Source organism: Peromyscus eremicus, chromosome 4, assembly GCF_949786415.1.
Source record: "Peromyscus eremicus chromosome 4, PerEre_H2_v1, whole genome shotgun sequence".
NCBI classification, from domain to species: domain Eukaryota; kingdom Metazoa; phylum Chordata; class Mammalia; order Rodentia; family Cricetidae; genus Peromyscus; species Peromyscus eremicus.
The window spans coordinates 102,394,165-102,416,680 of record NC_081419.1 but is presented as its reverse complement, the minus strand read 5'-3'; the positions used below and the strand labels follow the sequence as shown (position 1 = coordinate 102,416,680).

General features: G+C 42.8%; 1 protein-coding gene across 2 annotated transcripts in view; it reads left to right on the top strand.

Annotated features, from left to right (window-relative positions):
• Anapc1 (anaphase promoting complex subunit 1) overlaps positions 1 to 15,442 on the top strand; it is an 85,132-nt gene extending 69,690 nt beyond the window's left edge. For both annotated transcript variants that reach the window (XM_059261388.1, XM_059261387.1), the window contains exons 39-48: positions 153 to 239; positions 2,991 to 3,108; positions 4,507 to 4,584; positions 4,906 to 4,973; positions 5,865 to 6,003; positions 8,920 to 9,006; positions 10,159 to 10,254; positions 11,803 to 12,001; positions 13,820 to 13,954; positions 15,315 to 15,442. In XM_059261388.1, the coding sequence (XP_059117371.1) occupies positions 153 to 239; positions 2,991 to 3,108; positions 4,507 to 4,584; positions 4,906 to 4,973; positions 5,865 to 6,003; positions 8,920 to 9,006; positions 10,159 to 10,254; positions 11,803 to 12,001; positions 13,820 to 13,954; positions 15,315 to 15,430 (1,123 nt within the window). In that variant the 3' untranslated portion in view covers positions 15,431 to 15,442. The remainder of the gene's footprint in view (positions 1 to 152; positions 240 to 2,990; positions 3,109 to 4,506; positions 4,585 to 4,905; positions 4,974 to 5,864; positions 6,004 to 8,919; positions 9,007 to 10,158; positions 10,255 to 11,802; positions 12,002 to 13,819; positions 13,955 to 15,314) is intronic.
• The last annotated feature ends 7,074 nt before the right edge of the window (positions 15,443 to 22,516 follow it).

Sequence of the window (22,516 nt, the reverse complement as noted above, 5' to 3'; positions counted from 1 at the left end):
AAGAGATGTGTCCACACCAAAGATGATACGCTTTGTTTATCATGGCATCTCACCAGTATACCTTGTTACAGAACCCCACTTTTCTGATTCAAGAATGCCTTGTAGAAGAGAGCAGGAAATTAATGTCTATCCCCACTGAATTTGCTCTGCAGGTACTCTTTGAGCACATCCAACTCGTCCATTGCTGCTCTTCTCTGTGCTCTTTACCCACATTTCCCAGCCCACAGCACTGACAACCGGTGAGTCCTCTGCATTGCTTAGCACTGTTTCCTGAGTTCTCCAAGGGTAATCAGTTTGCTTTGCTTTCATGGACAGTTTGCTTTGTTTTTGAACTTACCTTCCTGGCTAAATCTTTTAAGCATCTCTTTCAAAGTATTAAACTAGAAGAAAATTCTGGACATCTGATGCCTGATCATTCTCACATCTGTGAAATTGTTGTGAACCCGTATGTAGGCCAGATAGAGTTTCTAGGTACAAATTTGCCATACAAACTTTAGTAGCTAAGGGAAGTTAAAAATATAAATATAAATATATATATATATCATAAATATATAATATATATTTACTTATATATGTATTTAAGATTATTTAATTCCAAGAAAAAACTTAATCTGATTTACTGGCAATGTGAATTCCTTCTTTAACACAGTAGCTGAGCAGTTTTGTGTAAATGACATCAAAGAGACAAAAATAGAGACCTGTAAAAAAATGAAACAGACAATTTAGAAGTGACAGGAAGCAGTGGCCCCAGAAGTCATAAAGTGAGCAGTACAGAGCATTTAGAGAGCTTATAAAGCACAAAGAATGACTAACCGTTCTTCTCCAAGAACGTGTTCAGGATAAGGGACCTCTTTTGTGCATTGGGAAAGAAAACAGTTCCTTATAATGATATTCTAGGGCTGGAGAGATGGCTCAGAGCTTAAGAGCACCAGTAGCTCTTCCAGAGGCTCTGAGTTCAATTCCTAGCAACCACATGGTGGCTCACAACCATCTATGATGAGTTCATAGATGTGCAGGCATATATGCAGGCAGAACACTGTGTACATAATAAATAAATAAACCTTAAAAAATAAATAGATCTTAAATGAATGAATAAACAAACAAACAAATAAATAAATAAATAAATAAATGACATTGTAGGCAGTTGGCACTGTACTTAATTGATGGCACTCTCTGTTGTCTGCCCAAAGAAGGGTCAACAGCATTCTTTGTCTAGTAGTGAAGGGTAAGGAGCCCTTGAAATCACTTCAGCCATCACTGCCATGTACAGTGTTGTGTGTAACCAATGACAGGAAAAGGCTGCTTTGCAAAAGTAGCCTGATCTGAAATCCAAACTGCTAGGTGGAGCATAAGAACATTGTTAACTTACTACATACAGCTCTGACATGTGGCCTCCATCCTGTCATTTAAAATGGTTTGATGACTTGTTAAATTCACTAGGTGATTACAGTGGAATGCCGGTCATGTGATTAGTTGAATTTTCTCCCTCCCTCCCTCTCTTTGAGACAAGGTCTTATTGTATATTCAGAGTTTACATGGAACTAGCTATATGACCCTGGCTGACTTTGAACTTGTGATCTTCTACTTCAACTTCCTGCATTTTGGGATTATAGGCATGTACCATCACACCTATCTTAAGGCAATTTGATGATAAAATCAAGAAACTTTATGTAAGTCTGGGGGTGTAACATAGTGGCAGGGAGCTTACTTAGCATGTGGAAGGCCCAGGATTCAATATCTAATACTGCCCTCCCTTTTTAAATATAACTAATAGCTAGGATTTTTTCCCCTTTTCAGTTTTATGTTTGATACACTTATAGTAGTCAATAGATTTGAGTGAGAAGAGGGGAGGCTGTTGGGTTTTTTTTTGTTTTTTGTTTTTTTAATTTCTAGTTTTTGTGTGTCTTATATGTGTATGTGGAGGCCAGAGATTGACATTGGGTATTATTTTCATCTGTCACTCTCCATTTTACTTTCTGAGATAGGGTTCCTACTGAATATAGAGCTTAACTGGCTGGCCACCAAGCCCCTAGAGTCCCAGGATCCACTTGTCTTCAGTTTCCTAGCACCAGGAAGTTACAGCTGTATGCCTCTGCGCCAGGATTATGTTAGTTCTGGGATCCACCCCACTGAGTCATCTCTTCAGCCCTGGTCTATCTTTCTTCTTTATTGTAATCTCATTTCATTACTCTTTAATGGTTTCTAAAAATTAAGCATTTGTGTTTACATTTAAAATACAAATTGTAAAGTTAAAATTCTTAAAGTGAGGATTCAAAAGCATACCTACAAACACATTGCTACTCTCACTCATCACTGTCTTACTATGTATTTCAGTGGGGTGTGATTGTTTGTATGCAAGGATGTATACATAGAGAGCTTTGCTCCCTGAGGAGAACTGACTGGTGTCCTTTCTTCCCTATCAACCCCGAAGAAAACAACTGCAGCATATCTCTGAGAAAGGTGACAAGAGATGTCTTGTGTGGAGCAGCCAAGAATGGTTGAATGGAACTGTTGTTTTAAATTAGTGTTCAAGCCACCGTTAATAAATATTTTCCTGTTAAGACATGTTTTACTTTCTTTTATTAAACTTTTTACCTGTGAACTCGGACAAAGAATTCTTGGACAAATATTACATAAGTAGTTTCTTAGAATTTCTCTGTGTCCTTTGGGGCGTGCAAGATGGCTCAATAGATAAAAAGTGCTTGTCACCAAGCCTGATGGCCTGAGTTTAATCCCCTGTACCCACTTGGTGGAAGGAGAGCACTAACTCTTTAAGTTGTCCTCTGACCTCTGCATACATGTAATCATATGTGCATACATACACTAAGTGTAATAAAAAAAATTTTTAAACTAGAATTTCTCTGTACTTTTAGTTGAATTTTTCATCTTTATTTCAGATTCTTTATAGGAAGGTATTTATCACCCTAGCTTCTTGTAGCCTGTCAGCAACAATCTCCTGATCTTGTCACTTCTCTGTTTTCTGTGCACAGGTATCATCTCCAGGCCCTTCGGCACCTCTATGTGCTAGCTGCAGAACCAAGGCTCCTGGTACCTGTGGATGTGGACACAAACACACCCTGCTATGCCCTTATAGAAGTCACTTACAAGGTAACTCTTCCTGTCATCTTTATAGGCTAGATTATTTTCAAAGCATTGTAGCAGAAGGTGATGATGCTAAGTTGAACAGTCATAAAAAATGAAGCCTCCCAAGTTGCTGCACTGCTGGGCCATTCAGGCTCGCTCTCATATTGGGGTGATTTTTGGCATCTTCAGCTGTCCCTTTGTCCTTACAGCTGATCACTGGGAAATGTTCCCGGTAACCACTGTTAAATTGTTCTGCAAAGTCAGTTGGGTTAGAATGATTCTTTTTTTTTTTAGATTTATTTATTATATATACAGCATGTATGCCTGCAGGCCAGAAGAGGGCACCAGATCTCATTGCAGATGGTTGTGAGCCACCATGTGGTTGCTGGGAATTGAACTCAGGACCTCTGGAAGAGCAGTCTGTGCTCTTAACATCTGAGCCATCTCTCCAGCCCCTAGAATGATTCTTAAAGTGTGGTTTTGCTGAACATTTGAAATCCCTAAATTGTGTATTTGAGTGATCTTTCATTGGCATGCATACATAGATTACAAATCATGTAGTCAGTACCAAATCAGTAAATACTCTCTTTGTCAAAATGTGCTCCACTTTGAGATGTGAAAGTGAGGTGATGATGTCATATTCCTGAAGGAAATGAATGGCTAGGCGCGGATGCAGTGATAACGGTGTGATAATTGAAGGGGTATGTGGTATGGCGGAGTGCTCTTATCCTGCTGAAGAGTTTGGTCTGAGAAATGGAGCTTGTTCTCAACATGTATATAAACCCATGCTGTGGAAGCTGCCCAGTGAAGGGCAGTCCTCCAAGATGGTGATGGTGATAAATGCTCTGTAATAGAATTTTAGGCTTGAGTCTTTTGAGACCTGAGTATTAAGGCTGTAGCTGTAGATCAGCCCTAGAATGCTTGCTTGGCATGCACCAGACTATGGGCTTAGTTTAGCACTGCCAGGCAAAAAGACTATCAGAGGGAGTCTTAGGGTTCCTCTTGTGAAGTAACACCGTGACCACCGCACCGCAATTGTTACCAAGGAAAACACTTCATTGGGATGCCTTGCAGTTTCAGAGGTTTAGTCCATTATCATGGCAGACATGGCAGCAGTGAGGCAGACATGGTGCTGGAGAAGGAGCTGAGAGTTCTACATCTTGATCTGTAGGCAACAGGAAGTGAACTGTTTACCACACTAGTGTAGCTTGAGCAAAGGAGACTTTCAAAGCCCACCCCCACAGTGACACACTTTCTCCAACAAGGCCACACCTCCTAATGGTGCCACTCCCTCTGGAGTCCATTTTCGTTCAAACCACCACAAAGAGGTGGTGCTGTTCCATAGTAATGTGCAGACCATGAGCAAGGGGAAGGCACAGAGGGACCTTTGACCCATGCTGGCTGTGTTTTACTTTTGTAAAGGGCACTCAGTGGTATGAACAGACCAAAGAAGAACTGATGGCTCCAACCCTTCTTCCAGAACTTCATCTCTTAAAGCAGGTAAGTTGGCGTGACTTGGGTGGTCTATCTAGGGGGTAAATTGAAACAGAATTGCATAGCAATAAAGTCCCCTTCCCTCCCCATTTAAGAAAACAGGAAAGCAGCAACAGCTGGAAGAATATTTAGGAAGGATAGAGGTGTTGTCTAAGTGGTCTTTACTAATAGTCTATGTCCTTTCAGAACACGATTCACCTGCCTTTTTTGCAAGCAATTGGATCTCATTAACCTATCGGTGGCTCATTGGAGCCACGTCACTATTTCCTCTAAGAAGCATGTTCAGTTTGCCAGCTTTGAGTGACTGTGTTTACATTTTCCCTGCAGATGAAAGTTAAAGGGCCAAGATACTGGGAACTGCTCATAGACTTAAGCAAGGGAGAGCAGCACTTGAAGTAAGTATGCTGAATTCTTACTCATGCCTTTCCGGCAGTGCATAGACGTCTACAGGGAGGTGAGACTGGAGTAGTGTCTGCGACTTGTTTGCCATTCTTTGATCTCATCCAAGCACATATAAAGTATGTTGAACAGTGTGGTCTATGTCTTTGAAGCAGGATTTGTTTTAAAATGTGAAAGTTTTAATTTGAAAGTCAAACTGTAATGTTCACATGTGTTCATTGAGAAACTAGAACTGACTTAGCTTTAGACAGTAACAGGGTTTTCTGCGGGTGCAGTAGGATTTGGTTTAAAGGGGACTTTTTATAACTGCCGATGCTTGTTAGACATCTTCTGTTGCTCTCTTTTACTGTTGTCTTGTTACAACTAACATAAGGTTGTGGTAGACTGCTTTCAGGTAGAATAAGTTATGTGCAAGTAATTATTTTAGCATTTTAATTTATACCTTGGGAAGTGTGTAATTTATTTAAATTCATAAAAAGTTTCATAGTTGCAATTATATCATCTTATTCTCTAGTAACTAATTTCTGTTTATTCTCTTAGGTTAATTAGTATTTTCTACTGCAAACCAATTACTAGATCTTTAGTATTTGCAGTGTCTCAGGCGTATTTCTAGGGACGTAGGAACCAGCAGTTTGAGGTGAGATCCCTGAGAAGCTCATTGTTGAGCAGGTAAAATCCCAGAATCTCAGGACCAGAGCAGAGTGGAGGTGCATCCTCACTTATGTGCACGCATTCATTTTATGTATAGTAAATGATCCTACCAGAGAGTGGAGCAGACTTCCTCCCCTCTAAAAGTGGCTCTGGAAAGCACTGACTTCAGCAGAGACCTACCAGTCAAACCTCCTGTAAAGTCATCTTTCTGTTTTTTTTTTTTTTTTCCCTTTCAGGTCCATTCTTTCTAAGGATGGAGTTTTATATGTAAAGCTCAGGGCAGGCCAGCTGTCCTACAAAGAAGATCCAATGGGGTGGCAGAGTTTGTTGGCGCAGACTGTTTCTAACAGGAACTCAGAAGCCCGGTCTTTCAAGGTAGTGTAACCATCTTCTTTTATTGCTACAGATTGTAAAACCTAATTGACTGGGTGATGGTGGCGCACGCCTTTAATCCCAGCACTCAGGAAGCAGAGGCAGATCTCTGAGTTTGAGGCCAGCCTGGGCTACAGAGTGAGTTCCAGGAAAGGTGCAAAGCTACACAGAGAAACCCTGTCTCGAAAAACAAAAACAAAAAAACAAAAACCTAATCGATCGGCCATGGTTTCCACTGCTTTCTTTTGTGACACCCATAATAAAATGGGACATCCTGCTAATATTCTGTGTAAGACTTGTATTTAGTGCCACCTATGATGAACCTCCATACTACAAGCAGTATTTGGTTTAATTATTTTACTTACTACTTCCTCAAATAGAGGAAGAATTTCACAAGTTAGCACTTTTTTCCCACCCCACCCCCTTCTTTTGGCAGTGTTTCAGTGTGTTGATCAGGCTGGCACCTCCTTTCCCTGGCTCACCTTTACCCTTTATCTCTAGAGACTGAACCAGGGCTTTATACATTCGATGAAATGTTCTCCCGTTAGCTGTAACGGCAGCCTTGGCCTCACGTTTGATTCCCTTGCCCTAGTCCCCTGAGTGCTGAGGTTATGGGTATATACCACCATACTAGGCTATATTCCATTGGGGGAACTTCCATTTTTAAACCATCATTTGTTTCTTTAATCTTGATGAAAATGAAATGATACAGTTTTGAGTCTTGATTTTTTTAATTTATTATTTCATAGTACTCAGCTACTAGTACAGTAGTGTTTAAAATGAAGAAATAGTTAAAATAAAAGTATGCGTTAAAATTCATTACTGTGGAGGGGTCAGTATATATTCTATGTTCTAGAATTTATTTCCACCATTAGAAATGTGTTCTGTAGTCTCACATTAAACTTGGGAAATTAATCTTAGCTTTTTTTGTTTTGTTTTTTTCTGGAGCTGGGGACTGAACCCAGGGCCTTGCACTTGCTAGGCAAGCGCTCTACCACTGAGCTAAGTCCTTAACCCCTAATCTTAGTTTCTAAGAGTTTTGTGGGCGGATGTTTGCTGAGGATACTCAGAGTACTTGGGACCCACATAGCAAGGATGTGTCCCCTCACAGCCACGGGGCAGGCACAGAACTTAGCTGTTTATCCCTGAGGAAGGAGCTAACAGATTATTATAATTCAGCTTACATTTGATCTGAGATCAGTCAGTTGACCTTGAGCCTTTCTCAAAGTTACCAGGTTGTAAAGCTCTGGAATATTTTGAAGGTTTTCTGTTTGTTTTTGTTCTTAAGCTTAAGTTAGCACTATTTCTTTTTTTTATTATGAAGAAATTTCTGTTCATTTTACATACCAACCATAGATGCCCCTGTCCTCCCTCCTCTCGCCCCCAGCACTATTTTTTTTTTTTAAATTAGAGCCTATATGAAAAGCTAATCCAATTTATAGGGAAAATAGATAAATTACAACTTAGTTTTGACTATTGAAAGTATATAAAAATTAAAAGTTAGCTCAATGTCCTGCCTGCTAGGAGTTTAGAAATAAAATAGGAATCTAAATTGGAAATACTCCATTTTCAGTCTTGAACATTAAATTGTATACTGAGGATTTTTCCTACTAATTTTTTTAATTATAGTAAGATACACAAAACATGAAGTTAGTGCCTGAGCTGTTTTTAGATGTGAAATGCTTTTGAACGATAATAGATACAATGTTGACATGTAGCCATCACTAGAACAATTACAATTTGCAGACCTAAGCTGTCCCTATTAACACTAACTCCTCTGCTAGCCCTTTTTGTCTGTGTGATTCTAGTTCCTCTAAGGACCTCATATGTGAAGGATCATAGTGATTGTCCTTTTGAGGTGGCCTACTTGAGTGAGACTCCTCTTTTCTTACTCTTCCATAGTACTTGTACTTCTTAAAAAAATAATAATAATAATAATAATTTATTTTACATCCCAGACACAGTTTCCCCTCCCTCCTCTCCCCCTAGTCCTTTCCTCCATCACCCCTCTGTCCTCATCCCCCAATCCACTCTTCCTTTTCTGTTCAGAAAAGGGCAGGCCTCCCATGGATATCAGCAAAATATGGCATATCAAGTTGAGTAAGACTAAGGACCTCTCCTCATATTAAGTCTGGACAAGGCAACCAAGTATGAGGAATGGGTTCCCAGAAGCCAGCAAAAGAGTCAGAGACAGCCCCTGCTCCCACTGTTAGGAGTCCCACAAGAGGACCAAGCTACACAACTGTAACTATGCAGAGGGCCTAGGTCAGTCCCATGCAGGCTTCCTGGTTGTTGGTTCAGTCTCTGTGAGCCCCTAAGTACTTGTACTTATAAGCAGGCTTTTTAGTTAGACATAGGGAAGAAAGCCTTTTAAAAAGCGGGTGGCTTATAAGAAAGATGTGGGAGCCCACAGAGGTTTCCTAGTGAGATCTGAGCTTGCTTTACCCAGCAGGGCTGCATAAGGGGATGGATTGCATGCACGGTTTCTAGGTGTTTGGAAGGGTCTGCACTTGGCTGTGCTAGGGGGAGGTCCTTTGCTCCACCCCTTGGCATTCCTTTAAAAAGCCCTTTAGGAGAGACAGAAGGGGCTGGTGGATTAGGATTTAGGCCCTCCTGAGGCTATCCTGTGTTTTCTGTCTGTCTCTCTCCCCTCTAAATCTCTTATTCCTCACTCCTCAGAGTACCCTGGGAGAATAGGTGGGGGCGGCCCCCCACAGGTAGATCAACACTTTATATTAACTTATGCAAAAGGTTCTTGCAATTTCCTAACAGAAGAGAGTAACAGAGCTCTAGCTTGTTTTGTCTTTTGAGACAGTGTGTGAAAAGAGGGGCTAGAGATATTAGGCCTTACATTATGAGCAGAAAGAGAGGTAAAAGTTGGTTATCTCACTTCAAGTGTGGTTTGTTTTTCTTTTTTAGCCAGAAACAATTTCATCCTTCACTTCTGACCCAGCACTTCTGTCATTTGCTGAATATTTCTGCAAACCGTCTATGAACATGGGTCAAGTAAGTATTATATGGTTTGCTGGGCCTCAGGATAAGACTTTATTAGTTCCATCAATAGACAAGCAAAGTCACCTGCAATATTACTGTCTACCTTTGAGACTGATGACATCCTTCACATTGTTAGATGTTTTTGCTTGGAAAATTAGATTGTCACAAAAACATTTAGTAGCTTTCTACCCTAATAGGAGAAAAAGGCTACAAAGCTAAGGTATTAGCTTTAATGGGTCATGTTTCTTGTGTCCATTCTTGAAAGAATTTGTTCTCAGTGTTTAGCACCTTTCTTGGTTTTGTAAACTTTTAGTGGTTTTGTCTCCTTTGTATATTAACTTTTCTTGCTCTTTGTCACACAGCTGTTCTCTTCAGAGTTTCACACGTCTAGTGACCTTTGTTCAGCAAATTATTTAGAAAGGGAAGAGTGTGTAGGAAGCAATGGGATGATTCAGGGTGGAAGCCTGTTGTCTAAAAGTGTTTGTGGTCTTGGGGAAACTCCCAGCCGCTCTCGGATGTGGCTTCTTCCTTCTAAAGTAGGATGTTTAGATGCAGTAACTTTCCCTCTCATTTGCTGCATCCTCCCTACACAGTGCACACTGTGCTGAGGACTTCCCACACATCTCTCCGAGTTCTAACCCAGGGCACAGGTGTGTCATCATTGGGTTACAGATGAGGAGACTGCCACTCAGCCGTCATACACCCAGTCCACACAGCTAGTAGGACCAGGGTGTGCGTTCAAGGCCTGTGCCTGCCTTGCCCTCAGCACTCCTTCCTCTCTCCCAGCCCCCGCTGCTGATTTGGGTCTGAGAACCCTTTCCTCACCCGGTGCTGTTATCCCTGCATCTTCGTTGGTCCGTGCTGCCTTTCTGTATCCCTTGCCAGCAGACTGAAGGCGTCTCTGGTGTTCTCGCAGCCTGTTTTGTTTTTTCCGTAACCCTAGATTGATCATGGTCAGATCATGTGCTGCTACCTCACCATCCTTTTTTGGGTTTTGATTGCAGTCGTAACACTGCATGGACTGTGGCTTTTTATAGAGATGAACCATTTTTCACTCTTTGCCATGGAACTTCAGAATAGGCATTGTAGCTGTTACACAGTTGTTTCTTGAGTTGACTTTGGAACATGCTTTGATGTGCTATAAGGTGCTTGTTCTTTCCACAGAAACAGGAGATTCTGGACCTCTTTTCTTCAATACTCTATGAGTGTGTTACTCAGGAGACCCCAGAGATGTTGCCTGCCTACATAGCAATGGATCAGGTATGGTTCCAAGTTGATTGTGTTGTAGTATGATTGATCCTGTGTTTCCAATGACCTACCTCACAGTGTGGGAAGTTCCTATGTGTTCAGTTTTTAGTTTCCTGTTTGTTTTTAGACATTTTATCAGGGAACCACTCCCAGTTGACAGCTCTATGCTGTTTCCCTGGTGCTAGGAGGAGTACTCTCTGGAAGGCTGCCTTTCTCTTAGAAGTCCATGCCCCTGTCCGTCGTCTTCGGGCTTGCGGAGGAAGAGATCATTCCCTCTCTTGCTCTAGCATTCTTGGGTCATCTCTTGCCTCCTTTCTGGAAATCTGCTTCATAGGGAAGGCCACAAATGAGCAGTAGCTGAGCCATATGTGCCCCAGTGATTGCTGGGATGTGAAATCCCACCTCCTTGACCAAGTCTGCAGCAAGTTTCAGCACCAGGAATTGGTGATTGAGGTATATGGTATTCATTTTGATTCTCTTGATATTTTGTAAGTGCCTAACAGGGACCTATAGAACATAATGCCTGAGAGATTTCCTAAAGCATTGACCTCATCAGGGTTGTTGTTAATACAGCTTTCTCATAGTCTCAGAGTTTTTCAGACCTAAATTTGCAGGTAAGCTAAGCCAGTAGTTTCTAACCTTGCTAAAATTTACGTGGGGAGTCTTCAAATACAGATCTTTCCAATCCTGCTCCACACCTGCTTATTTGGAATGGGGGTGGGGGAGGGGCAGCATCCAGAACCTGTAGTTTTAAAAGTGCTCAGTAAATATGGAGAGTTTATAGGTTAGCAGTTGGGACTCTGTCTCATGCCAAAGACCTAATCTTTGATAGTCAAAATAATCTTATGGATAGCTGAAAAGCATATAGGCAGGAGAGAGTTCCCCAAACATGAAAATCGCCGTGTGTAAAGAATGTTCCACATTCTAGCAGAAGCCCAGGGCCCAGAACACTGCTCCTGTATGGGATCCATCTGTTGTCGGTTGCAGAGAATGACTGTGGTACTGTGCTGGTGCTCTGCTTGCTGCCTCTCTTGACACAGTAGCTAGGCTGTGCTTCTTGTTGCTAGTTATATGCTCTCTTCCTTTTAAAAACTCTGGGAACCCTCACCCCTCTACCATCTGGAACAGTCTCCATGGATGAATGTCTCCTCTGGTGGTAGTGTAGCCTTGGTACCTTTAGAGGGAATTCTTAAGATCAATAGTTAGCCCCTGTCCCACTGGGATTCCTGTCTCATCCCTGCTGTGTCATTGTACGCAGCCTCTTCCCCAGAGATTAATACACCAGTGCATTTTCATTATTCAGAGTTGCTGAGTCAAGAATGAACTTGACCTTTGTTCCTTTTACTTGGAAGTTGCCCTCATAATGAAGAAAGTGAGCCACACCAGGGAGGGCTCCTTAGTGTGGTCAAGTGAATTTCAGCACCCCATGGATCTCCATAGCTTCTTGCTGATCTCATCAGCCATATTTGAAGCATGCCGTAGAATGCAACACTGGAAATGCCATGATTGTAACATCTTATCGTTTGGTTAAACAGACCGTTCTCTGTGTTCCTCACACAGGCTATAAGAAGTCTTAAAAAGAGAGACATGTCGGACACATCTGATCTTTGGCAGATAAAGTTGATATTAGAGTTTTTCAGTTCACGAAGCCACCAGGAAAGGCAGCAGAACCAACCCAAGCGAGGGCTCTTTATGAACTCTGAGTTCCTGCCTGTGGTGAAGTGCACTATTGATGCTACCCTAGACCAGTGGCTGCAAGGTATGGTGGCACCATGCACTTGTACTTTTAGCATACACTCAACTGAGACTCTTCTATTCTAACAGTTCCCATTGGCAAACAGGTAAACCTGGGCACAGTCTGTGGCTTGATTGTTTCTAGTTTGATGAGTTAAAGTCTGGTTATGTCTTTAAAAAATATGTTTACCTGCTTTAGGAATGGACTTATTGAATGAGTCAGTGAGATACTGTGGTCATGGCTCTGCTAGGAGAAGTACTGACTTCAGAAAGAAGGAAACTGTCAAGTTACTCATAACTCAAGAAGTGACTCACCTGAGTATCATGACTATGGGAATACAGTTGACATGGTACTTGTACCTGAAGTTGACTTTCTGCAGTCAATTCTTGGATTTTTATATTCATTTTGTTTCATTCAAATCTTCGCAGCAAATAGCTGACAGTGACCTGCTTTGAGTACATGCCAACCCTCCTCCTAGTAGTAACTGTGCTTCCTTATTTAAGCTGTCCTGCTGTGACACTGGGAAGTAAGTTTCTGACAAACAGTCAGACTGTGAAGCAACTTATGGGGAGTGATTGAAGGAAGCAGCTGTACCAACACTGCCTGTGTAGTTACCAGATGCTTCTGTGTAGCTCTGAAATGTTTGTGATAGGCATTTTAATCACCATTTTTTGTGAAAATGCTATATAATAGGTGTCAGTGTTTTCTTTCCATTAAGTTTGGTATTACAACACCTGTAGATGACCTTTGTTATTGGGAAGTATGCCATTGAGTCTTGGCAAATTCTCTGATGGCAAACGTCTTAGAGTGGAAAACTTTGGCAGTGACAGCCCATTCATAGCGCAGTACCTGGTTGGTCTTGTTGCTCTTTAGGGCAGTTGGTGAATTCAGTTTTCCAGACAACTTTATGTCTCTTATTTGTTTTCTCAAATTTTCTTTTTGCTTCAAATGTTTTATGTCTGTAGCAGAAGACTGAACTGAATTTGGTTTAAATAATGAAGCTAGCAGTAAGCTTGTATTACTAGAAGCACAGTTAAGACAGCTTTAAGAGACTCTTTAATTGCTGGGGCTTGACCTTTTACCCTGAAGTTCCGTTTGCTGTACTGTGCGTGGTCACCTTATTTTTTTGTACTAAACAACCAGCAATTCCTTTCCTCCAGATTTTCATGATGCTCAGAGAAGGGAGTTGCTTTTAGGAACCTTGGTATGAAAATAGGGTCATTCCTGTCCCAGAAGCCAACGTGGCATTGACCATCTCCCAAGCTGACCCAAGCTTCATCTCATCCCATTCCTCAATCCACCCCTCCCTGTTGCAGAGAATGTCTTTACTGAATGGCTTGGGTCACTAGTCCTCAGTGGTCACTGCCTGAGGATAGAATTGCTGTGCTTGCCTTAGACCAGTGATTCTCAAGGCATGGCCCCTGAGCAGCAGCAGTGCCCGCATCTTGTTACAAGCGTGCTTTCGTGCCTGCACTCCAGAAACTCCAGGCTGAGTCAGACTGCTTCAGAAGCACTGTGATAGGCATTGGAATTCCATCATCTCCTGCCAAGAATAAACAGAGTCTGGTCCTGGGCTGAAGGCATTCTCCCTGAGTATTACACTGCAGGAAAAGATGTGCCAGTGGGTGTTTGTTATCCTGGAATCACATGTATATGTGTATATTTTCTCACCTTGTCAGCACTCTAAACAGGCCAATATCAGACCACCCTGGCATCTGTACCTGTGCAACACTGCCTGGTTTGTGCCAAGGGCTAAGTATGCACTTTTGAAAAAGTAATACAAATAATCATTCCCATTTCTTTCTTCTTGGTCCGTTCAACTCCTTTTGTGTCCTCTCACAGCTGGAGGTGATGTGTGTGTGCATGCCTACCTCAGTGGGCAGCCTGTTGAAAAATCTCAGCTAACCATGTTGGCCTGCTTCCTTGTCTACCACTCTGTGCCAGCACCACGACACTTGTCGCCTCTGGGACTGGAAGGTAATCCTATCTGGGCCCTCTTTTCAGTACTTGTTCCACTAGTTTCTAGTTAGGGAGAAATTCCTGTGAGTTATCCTCGAAAATGCAGTGCTCATCTGTGCTCATGCTTTGTGTTTGTTGAGAATGCTTTCTGAAAATAGAGCAAACCTTATACTTTTATTTCTATTAAAAAAAAAAGAAAAGAAAAGGTGTTTTTCAGAGTAGGACTATAAACTAAATGTGAATATTTTTCTGTTATAATGAATGGCATCTGTATGTGTATTTAAGTTATATGGGTTGAACTCAGGGTCTTGGGCATAGCAGTCAAACACTCTACCACTGAGCTATATTTATAGAACTTACTTGACTTTTCTTATAACTTTCTAAGGTTTCCTAGTTTTTAAGAGTTGTATGTAGTCACAATTTCTGTTACCCTAAAACTTTAAAGCTGCAGGTACTTACTTTTGTATATATTTACAATTTTTACATGAAGAAGTATAAAAAGTTGAGTGAGTGCTATTTGGAATATGGAAACAGGCACTGAGTTTGTTTTATTCATGTCACATTTAAATTGCTACTTGAATTGAGGGTGAAAAAATATTTTTGAGAAGGGGAAGGTTGTTTGGTTAATGTTTAATCACTTTTAGTTTAATGCCATTGCTTGTTTATGTGATTTAGGAAACCTCAGAAAAATGTACTATAAACAGACTTCTAATTACGGCCATGAGGAATTGCTTGTATTTTGTGGGGGTGGGGGTGGGGGGGGTGGAAGGGTGTGTGTGTGTGTGTGTGTGTGTGTGTGTGTGTGTGTGTGTGTGTGTGTGTGTGTGATGAAGCTCAAAAGACTTCTTTGGTGATGCCCCAAACTTCCCTCAGGTGCGATGAGTTGAGATCTTGGTAGTATAATAGAATCATCTGGGTAGCTTTCAAAACCTTGGATGCCCAGGCCTCACTCCCAGTGAGTTATGTGTAATCTCTGTGGGACCAAGAGTAGTAGACATTAGGTCAACTCTCAGTCTTCAGTCTGTGGTGGGTTTTTGTTGTTTTTGTTTTTTTGTATTTTGTTTTTGGTAAAAGATTGAACTCACAGATCAGAAATTAAATATTGGGATCACTTTTCAAAATCTCTTATAGTAATTGAGGCTAATTAAATTTAATATACACCAATAAGGTCCCACAGTGGTTAATAATTTCTAAAGTACAGAATGGGTAAGTTTCAATTCTTAGTGTTTCAGGAAATTAAAAATTCAGGGATTGCCACGGGGGGCTTCTGTCTAGAAGGAAGACCACCTGGCTCAAACATGGTGTGTTGAGCTCCTTGGGAGGGCTGTGTGACTGAGGCTGTGCAGCGACGTAACCTTCCGCATCTCTGTCTCTTCAGGGAGCACAAGCTTTGCTGAACTCCTCTTCAGGTTTAAACAGCTGAAGATTCCAGTCCGAGCTTTGCTAAGACTGGCTCCTTTGCTGCTTGGAAACCCCCAGCCCATGGTTATGTGACCACATCTGGTAGGACACACATCTGGTAGGACACCGACTCAAAGCTGCCTGCAGCACAGAATCATGATGGCAGCAGAGCTAAGGCAGCCAGCGTTTCTGTTTTGTGACCAGTGGAACTCAGACGCCTCACTGTGGTTAAAGTCTATGTTGAAAATAGTCCAGAGACACTGTTGCTGTTCACGTGTCATTATCCAATGTATAAAAGTCCGTTAAAAGTCTCTTTTGTAAATAAAGATTTTTGGTTTGTTTTCACAACTATTGATGATTGCTTTGGACTTCAGAAAGCAGAGTGACAGATGGATTTTTGAAGCCTTTGAACTTCAGTGGTTCAGGTGAAAGGTCTGTACTCAGAAGTGCAAGATTTAAAAGCCACATCACAAAAGTGGACTTCTGCCGCTGCAGGAGAGTTCCTGTTGGTCTGTTGTGTCTCAGTTGTCTTCTCTACTACAAGAAGATTTCTAGGGAAGAATTGCCCAGCATGGAGTGCTGGACTAGGCCTCTGAAAATTATGTTGGAGCCCTGACCTCAGTGTGACTGTATGTGGACCTGCAGTTCTTTGGAGGTAACTGAGATTAAAGGATACCATAAGGGGGAGTCCTAATATGATAGAAGCAATGACCTACTCAGAAGAGGAAGAGGGATGCTTTTCTCTCTGTATCATGTGAGAATTTGCAACACAGCTCTTAAAAGCCAAGAAGATTCCCTCCTGGGGAAGCAGTCAGATAGTGTCTTGGACCTCAGCATCTAGAAGTATAAGAAATAAATTTGTGATGCTTCAGCCATCTTGTCTGTGGTATTTGGTTTTAGCAGCCTGTGCAGGCTAGTGCATGATAGCTGCCCCAGATACCTGAAATATAAAATTATCCCTGTAGAGGAATGTTAAGAAAGTCCATCTGAAGTGAAGATTTGGAGAGTGCTTTTGTATTCTGAGTTTCCGGACAGCCCATGATGCAAGGTAGTCCTCTCACCTGAAGCTCTAGCTCCATGGGGCAGGAAGAAAGCTCCTTCTGCCTCACTCCAGCCTGTACTCACAGCTTGGCTTTCAGGCGAGTGGGACCATGAATGGGTAGGAACTGCAAAATGTCTATTTACTGATTTACTGTTTGTTTCTGAAAAAGCAAATAGAAGTGGCTCCATTGGGACTTGGTGATGTCCGTCTGCCTGCCTGTATCAAGGTAATTTGTGGCTGACTTTGAGGGCAAGATGTGCTTTCCTTCCCTCTTTAAGATTGCTATGAAATGGTAGGTGCTGAACATCGGTTTCATCAAGATTGAACCCACTGTCCAGGCAATTGTTACTTTCACTCTCGATTGTTAATGGTTGCTGTAGGAAGATTTGGGAGGCATTTAAGTGGTGTTTGGACACACATTAACTCATTCAGGAGGGAAAATAGTCATGAAGATGTCAACAAGAGCGAATAGTGAGCTTTAAAGAGAGGACTGAATACAGTGGAAACAGCATTGGTGGGCCTATTGGTCAGCTGGATGGGCACCAAGAAGAAATTCTAGTGCTCTTGAGTCAGCATGCTAGGATCATCAGATAAATCATTATCTTTACTAGTCTCCAAAACAAATTGTGGGAAGCAGTCTCACCATCCACAGCAGCCAGCCTCCCGGGAGCTACAATAAGGGAAGAGCTAGAGAAACCTGACAGTGAAGTGTCTAGTCTCAAAGCGGCACTTGTGACTTCAAGTGAAGGCTGATTAGCCAGGACTTGTTATATTGCTTCACCTCCTGTGCACATAGAGTGGAGACAAGGCGTAGCTGCTGTATGTACAAGTATTGTCTGCTACAGACAGACACAGTTCAACAGTGCACTCAAATTCTTCCCCTAAGAGATACTGACATTTGCTCCTCCCTCAAGGTCTGGTGAGGGAGCAAAGGCAAATTGAGGTCAGATGCCAGGCTTCAGCTGCACTGCTTTGTCAGAGCCCTCAACATGCTGGGTTCTATTCATCCCACTGTGCCCCAGTCCCACTTCAATCTGCTGCTGCCTGCACGGATTCTAGTCCAGGAGACTCAGAAACAGCTACTCAATGTGAACTGAAAGGACTTTGCGTTGGCAGAGCTTATGAACACGTTGAAAAACAGGCGAGCATCTTTGGAATCACATGGGCCTTTGTGTCTGTTTTCTTGAGTTGTACTCATTGACTTAGTCTATTACTATTGTCATACATAGAGCATCTTGTTTAAGCTGTTGTCTTTTAGCTAAAAATGCTTCTTTGGTAAACTTTTAATACTGTAATCTTTTTCCTTTAGAATAATTTGGAAAGTACTTTTCAGACTTTTTTCTTTGAAACATTCATATTAGAATTTTAAAACAGGAACTTCATAATAAATTCAGTAAGATTTATAAGTACCTGCCAGATCTTAATTTCTGTTCTTTTATACTCCAGTGCTTAGCTGAACTGATAGCTTTTCTCTATAGCTAATGGATGTCTCAAGTCTCTGCCTTGTGAGAATGTATGCTTTAAGAACTCAAGACATGCTGGATCCTGATGTCACAGTCACCTCATGGGTGGATGTAGGATGGGTCCCTAAAATAAGGACAGAGGTGGGAAGCTAGTGTTAGATGGAATTTTTCTTCTAATTGAAACATCCCTCCAGGAAGAAGGGGTAGGGGAGGCTCTAGAGACTAAAGAGACATCACATGTCTTGGAAAGTTGACGCTTAAGGATCACAAAGTGCTCCCCCAAGGTTGTAGAAATGGAACTCTGTATGTGTGTGTGCTGGGGGGAAGGGGGAGGATGGGAACAGGACAGAAAGGGACAGGTTGACTGTGACCACCAGAGCTGCCTAAAGGAGGCTTAGCCTGGGAGAGGAGATTCTGACTAGTCAAGCAACCTGCAAGTTGTGAAGCGTTGTTGCCCATGTTGAGCTGGGCTTTGGTGATACAGCTGCTTTTGAGTTGTTCCTGCTCTTAGAACGCAACACCCCTACTCTTGTAAGCGGCCCCCAATAAACTCATTGATTTGCTAAATTGGACTTTGGCAATGTCATTTCTTTGGTCTGTCATTGATTTCCCTAACTGATAATGTATGGATCAGGCTGGGGGCAGGGGAAGAGTCTTCCCCAGGAAAAGTCACACAAAGCTAGTTAGTACTGCTCAGCTATCATTCATACTTGGCTGTTTTGTGTGCACATTTGACTTCTCAAGAATGTTTGGAGTTTGAGTGAATGACTCAGTAATAGAGTGTAAGCACATACTAGGCCCGGGGTTCTATCCCCTAACCACACAGAAATATTTTCAGTATTACCTTTTCTGTCAGAAATTAAACAGGTGGTTTCATTAAACAGGAAAAGTTATGGACAGATGAGCACAGATATGAAGCTGAGGAATCCTGAACAGACCCATTGTAAGTAGCCTGCTAAGCTGCAGCCTTCCCTACCTCCAGATGACACGAGCTAGCTCAAACCCTCTTTCCACATCCTGTACACATTTGTTCCAACCCCGAGAGCGGGCCATGGGTTCTCTCTCCAGTGGCACCTCACTCTAAACTCTGCTCTACTGTACTAGTTCTTTAAGTCATCTGTTCACCCAGTTTGTGGTCTGCATGTGAGCTTGTAGACAAGCCAAGCATCAGACGACCAACTTGATTCTTGAATCATGTTTAAACTAAACAGTTGTGTATGTATGAATCCCCACGGTGGGGATTACTTACTTTTTGAGATTTAAGTTTATGGATTTGAGTGCTTGTTTCGATGTATATGTCCATTCACTACATGCTTGTAGTGTCCCCAGAAGCCAGACGAAGGCATCATATCCCCTGGGAATGGATTTAGAGACTGTTGGGAGCTTCTGTGTAAGTGTCAGGAATTGAACCCAGGTCCCTTGCAAGAATAGGCAGTGCTCGTAATGACTGAGGCATCTCTTTAACTCCAAGAGGAAAACTTTTGAGCGTGTGTCTTCACCTACCTTGCTGAGGGATGGTCTCTCTTGTGCCTGCTGTGTGGCATGCTTGAGGGATCAAACTCCTATCAGGCTTGCAGGGGCAAGTGCTTTTTTTTTTTTTTAATCTGCTGGCTCTACTGAATCACCCTTAGTGCCTGGCTTCCCTCCTGGTTCCCAAGGCCTTAGATGCTCTGAACCTTGGCTTCCTTCCTCGGTCATCCAGATGGCACTCTTGTCTTGGGGGTACTAACTGCTTTCCCTTCCCTTCCCCAACCATTGTTTCTAGTGCTTTGGAATGATCTTTCAAAGAGTGAAGAGCTAGATTTTGCTTTGTGAGTCAATCAGTCCTTTTTAATTAAAAAAAAAAAAAAAGTAACCAAATATAACCAAACTACTACTAACTAAAACAACAGAACCAAAACAATATAATTCAAATGATATAACCAGTATAATGTAATGCTGTGTGGTATTTACTTTCTCATTTAAAACTTTTACTTGATCTGTTTTCTTTGTTCTTTTCAAACCTATCGGATGCTTTGTGCTTGGGATGGCTCCACTTTTCCAATCCCTCTTTCCTATTCCTGTCTTCCAACTTTTTTGTTTCTAGTGTTGGTAGTGCCCACACCCTTACCTTCTAGACTTCCCCTCTTCCTCCTCCTGGGCCCTAATGGCTGCCTGTTAATTATTAGGGCATGCAATTGCATATAATCTCACCCCTCCTGTTGACTTTGATTTCAGCCTCACATCTCTATAGTATAAGGCCCGGTACCTCAGGGCTTTATCTCAGATTTTCCCACAGCCTCCATGTGGGGTAAGCAAGCCTTCTTTGGATAAGCTGGTAGACTGCAGAAAGGGCTTTGAAGACAGCTTCCCCATGAAACTTAGAAAGTGTCTTTTCATCCCCTGACCTAAGTCTCCATCCCCCAGCCTGAGCTGTTCCCCTCCCCATCTCGGGTGTCTCTCTAGTGTCCTCCTTGTCATTTCTTAGTGGTGGAATTGACTTCAACCTCCATGTTCTTCCTCAGTAGGAAAACTCCCAAGATTTCTACCGTAACCTTCCTATCCTTGGTCTCTGGGGCTGTTGCCTCCTTTGAGGGACCTTTCCCTGGGACACCAAGGGGTCAGGGACCTTTGTAGGTTGGTACTCATTTGGAGGCAGAGGACAGTGATTCCTTGGCTGAAGACTGTTTGCTCTCGCTGGGCTTTCCGTCTTACATCCTGAGGCAGGATGGAGGTGGGTGGCTGCCATTGTACAGATACCTGAATCCCAGGGATAAGATGATGGTCCTGGAAGGGGATGACATGGGTAGGACCAACTATACAAAGGGCAAGTGCAAACCAAACTCTTGAACACTGCATAGAACCTACATGGAAGAAAACAGCTGGGGATATTAGTGGTCACTCAGCTGTCTATGAAAGACAAAGCTCTAGAGGCCCTGAATTTGGAATTTAAAGATTAACAGCATTTGGAATTTATAAACGTTCCCACTGTGGTTGTTTTGACACTCCAATAAAAACCTGTGGATTGAATCTTTGGCTACCTAGCTGACTGATGAAGACAAGATTCCTGCTTTTCCTCTCTCCATTTTCTTTAGTAGTCCAGGGTCAGAATAAACCTTCCTTCATACCCTGCAGCATGGCAGGATATTTAGTGGGTTATTTTAGCACAACCGTATGCCAGGATGAAGAGACCCTTAAGAAATTTCACTAGAGTTCTCTTCCCACTTAGAGTAAATCCAAATAGAACAGGAAATTTCAACCTAACAAAGTGTGCCTAGGAGTGTGATGCCAGACAGGGTTGTTTCTGGGCTATGTCATGATTATGACTTCCTCACATAAGTCCCTACCCACTGGTTCCTTTTTCTTCCCAGCAATCTCACTGTTTTCAGGGACTAGTGACTCCATGACTTCAGTTGTCCATGGAAATGTGATCTAATGATGACCTTCACAGGCCCAGCTCAGTGAACCTTGCTTCATGTGGGAGCTAAACATAAAACCTAGGAGCAGAGAGTGGAATGTCACTTCTCTCCCAAGAGCTACCCAGGGAGAGTCTTTTTCAGAGTAGATTACTCCAGTGTTTTTTCTTCTAGGTAGATTTTAAAATGCCACATGAGCTCACACAGGAGTTGTTACCTAGATAGCATGTTTCTACTAGTTGAAAAATGAAACACACACACACACACACACACACACACACACACAAAAAAAAAAAAAAAAAAAAAACAAGCCAAAAAAGGACATGCAAATTGAAACCTTGTGTCATGGATTGTATGGTCCTGTGATGCAATCCAGTTGGAGAATTGGGATTTAAACACTGTCTGTGCCTCAGCAGTGCTCATATGCCCACATGCTCCCATCTAAGAGGAAACTCCAAGATAGGAGACAGCAGATCTCCCTTGTCTACACAGCCCAGAATACAGCTTCAGAGACTTCAGAGGACAGAGCTAGCCCATGCATGTGGAGCCCCTAACCAGGCCCTCCACTTACCTGGCTCACGTGCAGCCCCATGCTCCACCACGCTACTAGTGGTTCCCAAGCCTGGGAAGCTAAGGGGCGTTGTGACGTACCCAGCTCCAGACCCAGTGGTGTAGGTTCTGGTTCTGGATCTGGAAGGGAGAGGAGAGGTGAGTCCAGGAAATGGGCCCATCCTATTTCGTCTTTGGGCAGGACCCTGTCTACCCATTCCCCTGGCTGAACCCCATCTACCCACTCCCCTGGCTGAACCCTGTCTACCCACTCCCCTGGCTGAACCCTGTCTACCCACTCCCCTGGCTGAACCCCATCTACCCACTCCCCTGGCTGAACCCTGTCTACCCACTCCCCTGGCTGAACCCCATCTACCCACTCCCCTGGCTAAGCTCTGTCTACCCACTCCCCTGGCTAAGCTCTGTCTACCCACTCCCCTGGCTGAACCCCGTCTACCCACTCCCCTGGCTGAACCCTGTCTACCCACTCCCCTGGCTAAGCTCTGTCTACCCACTCCCCTGGCTGAACCCCGTCTACCCACTCCCCTGGCTGAACCCTGGCAGACTTCTTCACACTCCTGTCGTGTGAGCAAAGCTGGGTAATCTATGACTCTGGAAGTCCTTGTACAAGTCTTGCCATGTGTCTCTGCCCAGCAAGAATTGAAAGATACTCCTCTTGGATATGGGGTCATCCTCTTCTATGTCACAGGCGATGTAGCTGCCATAGGGA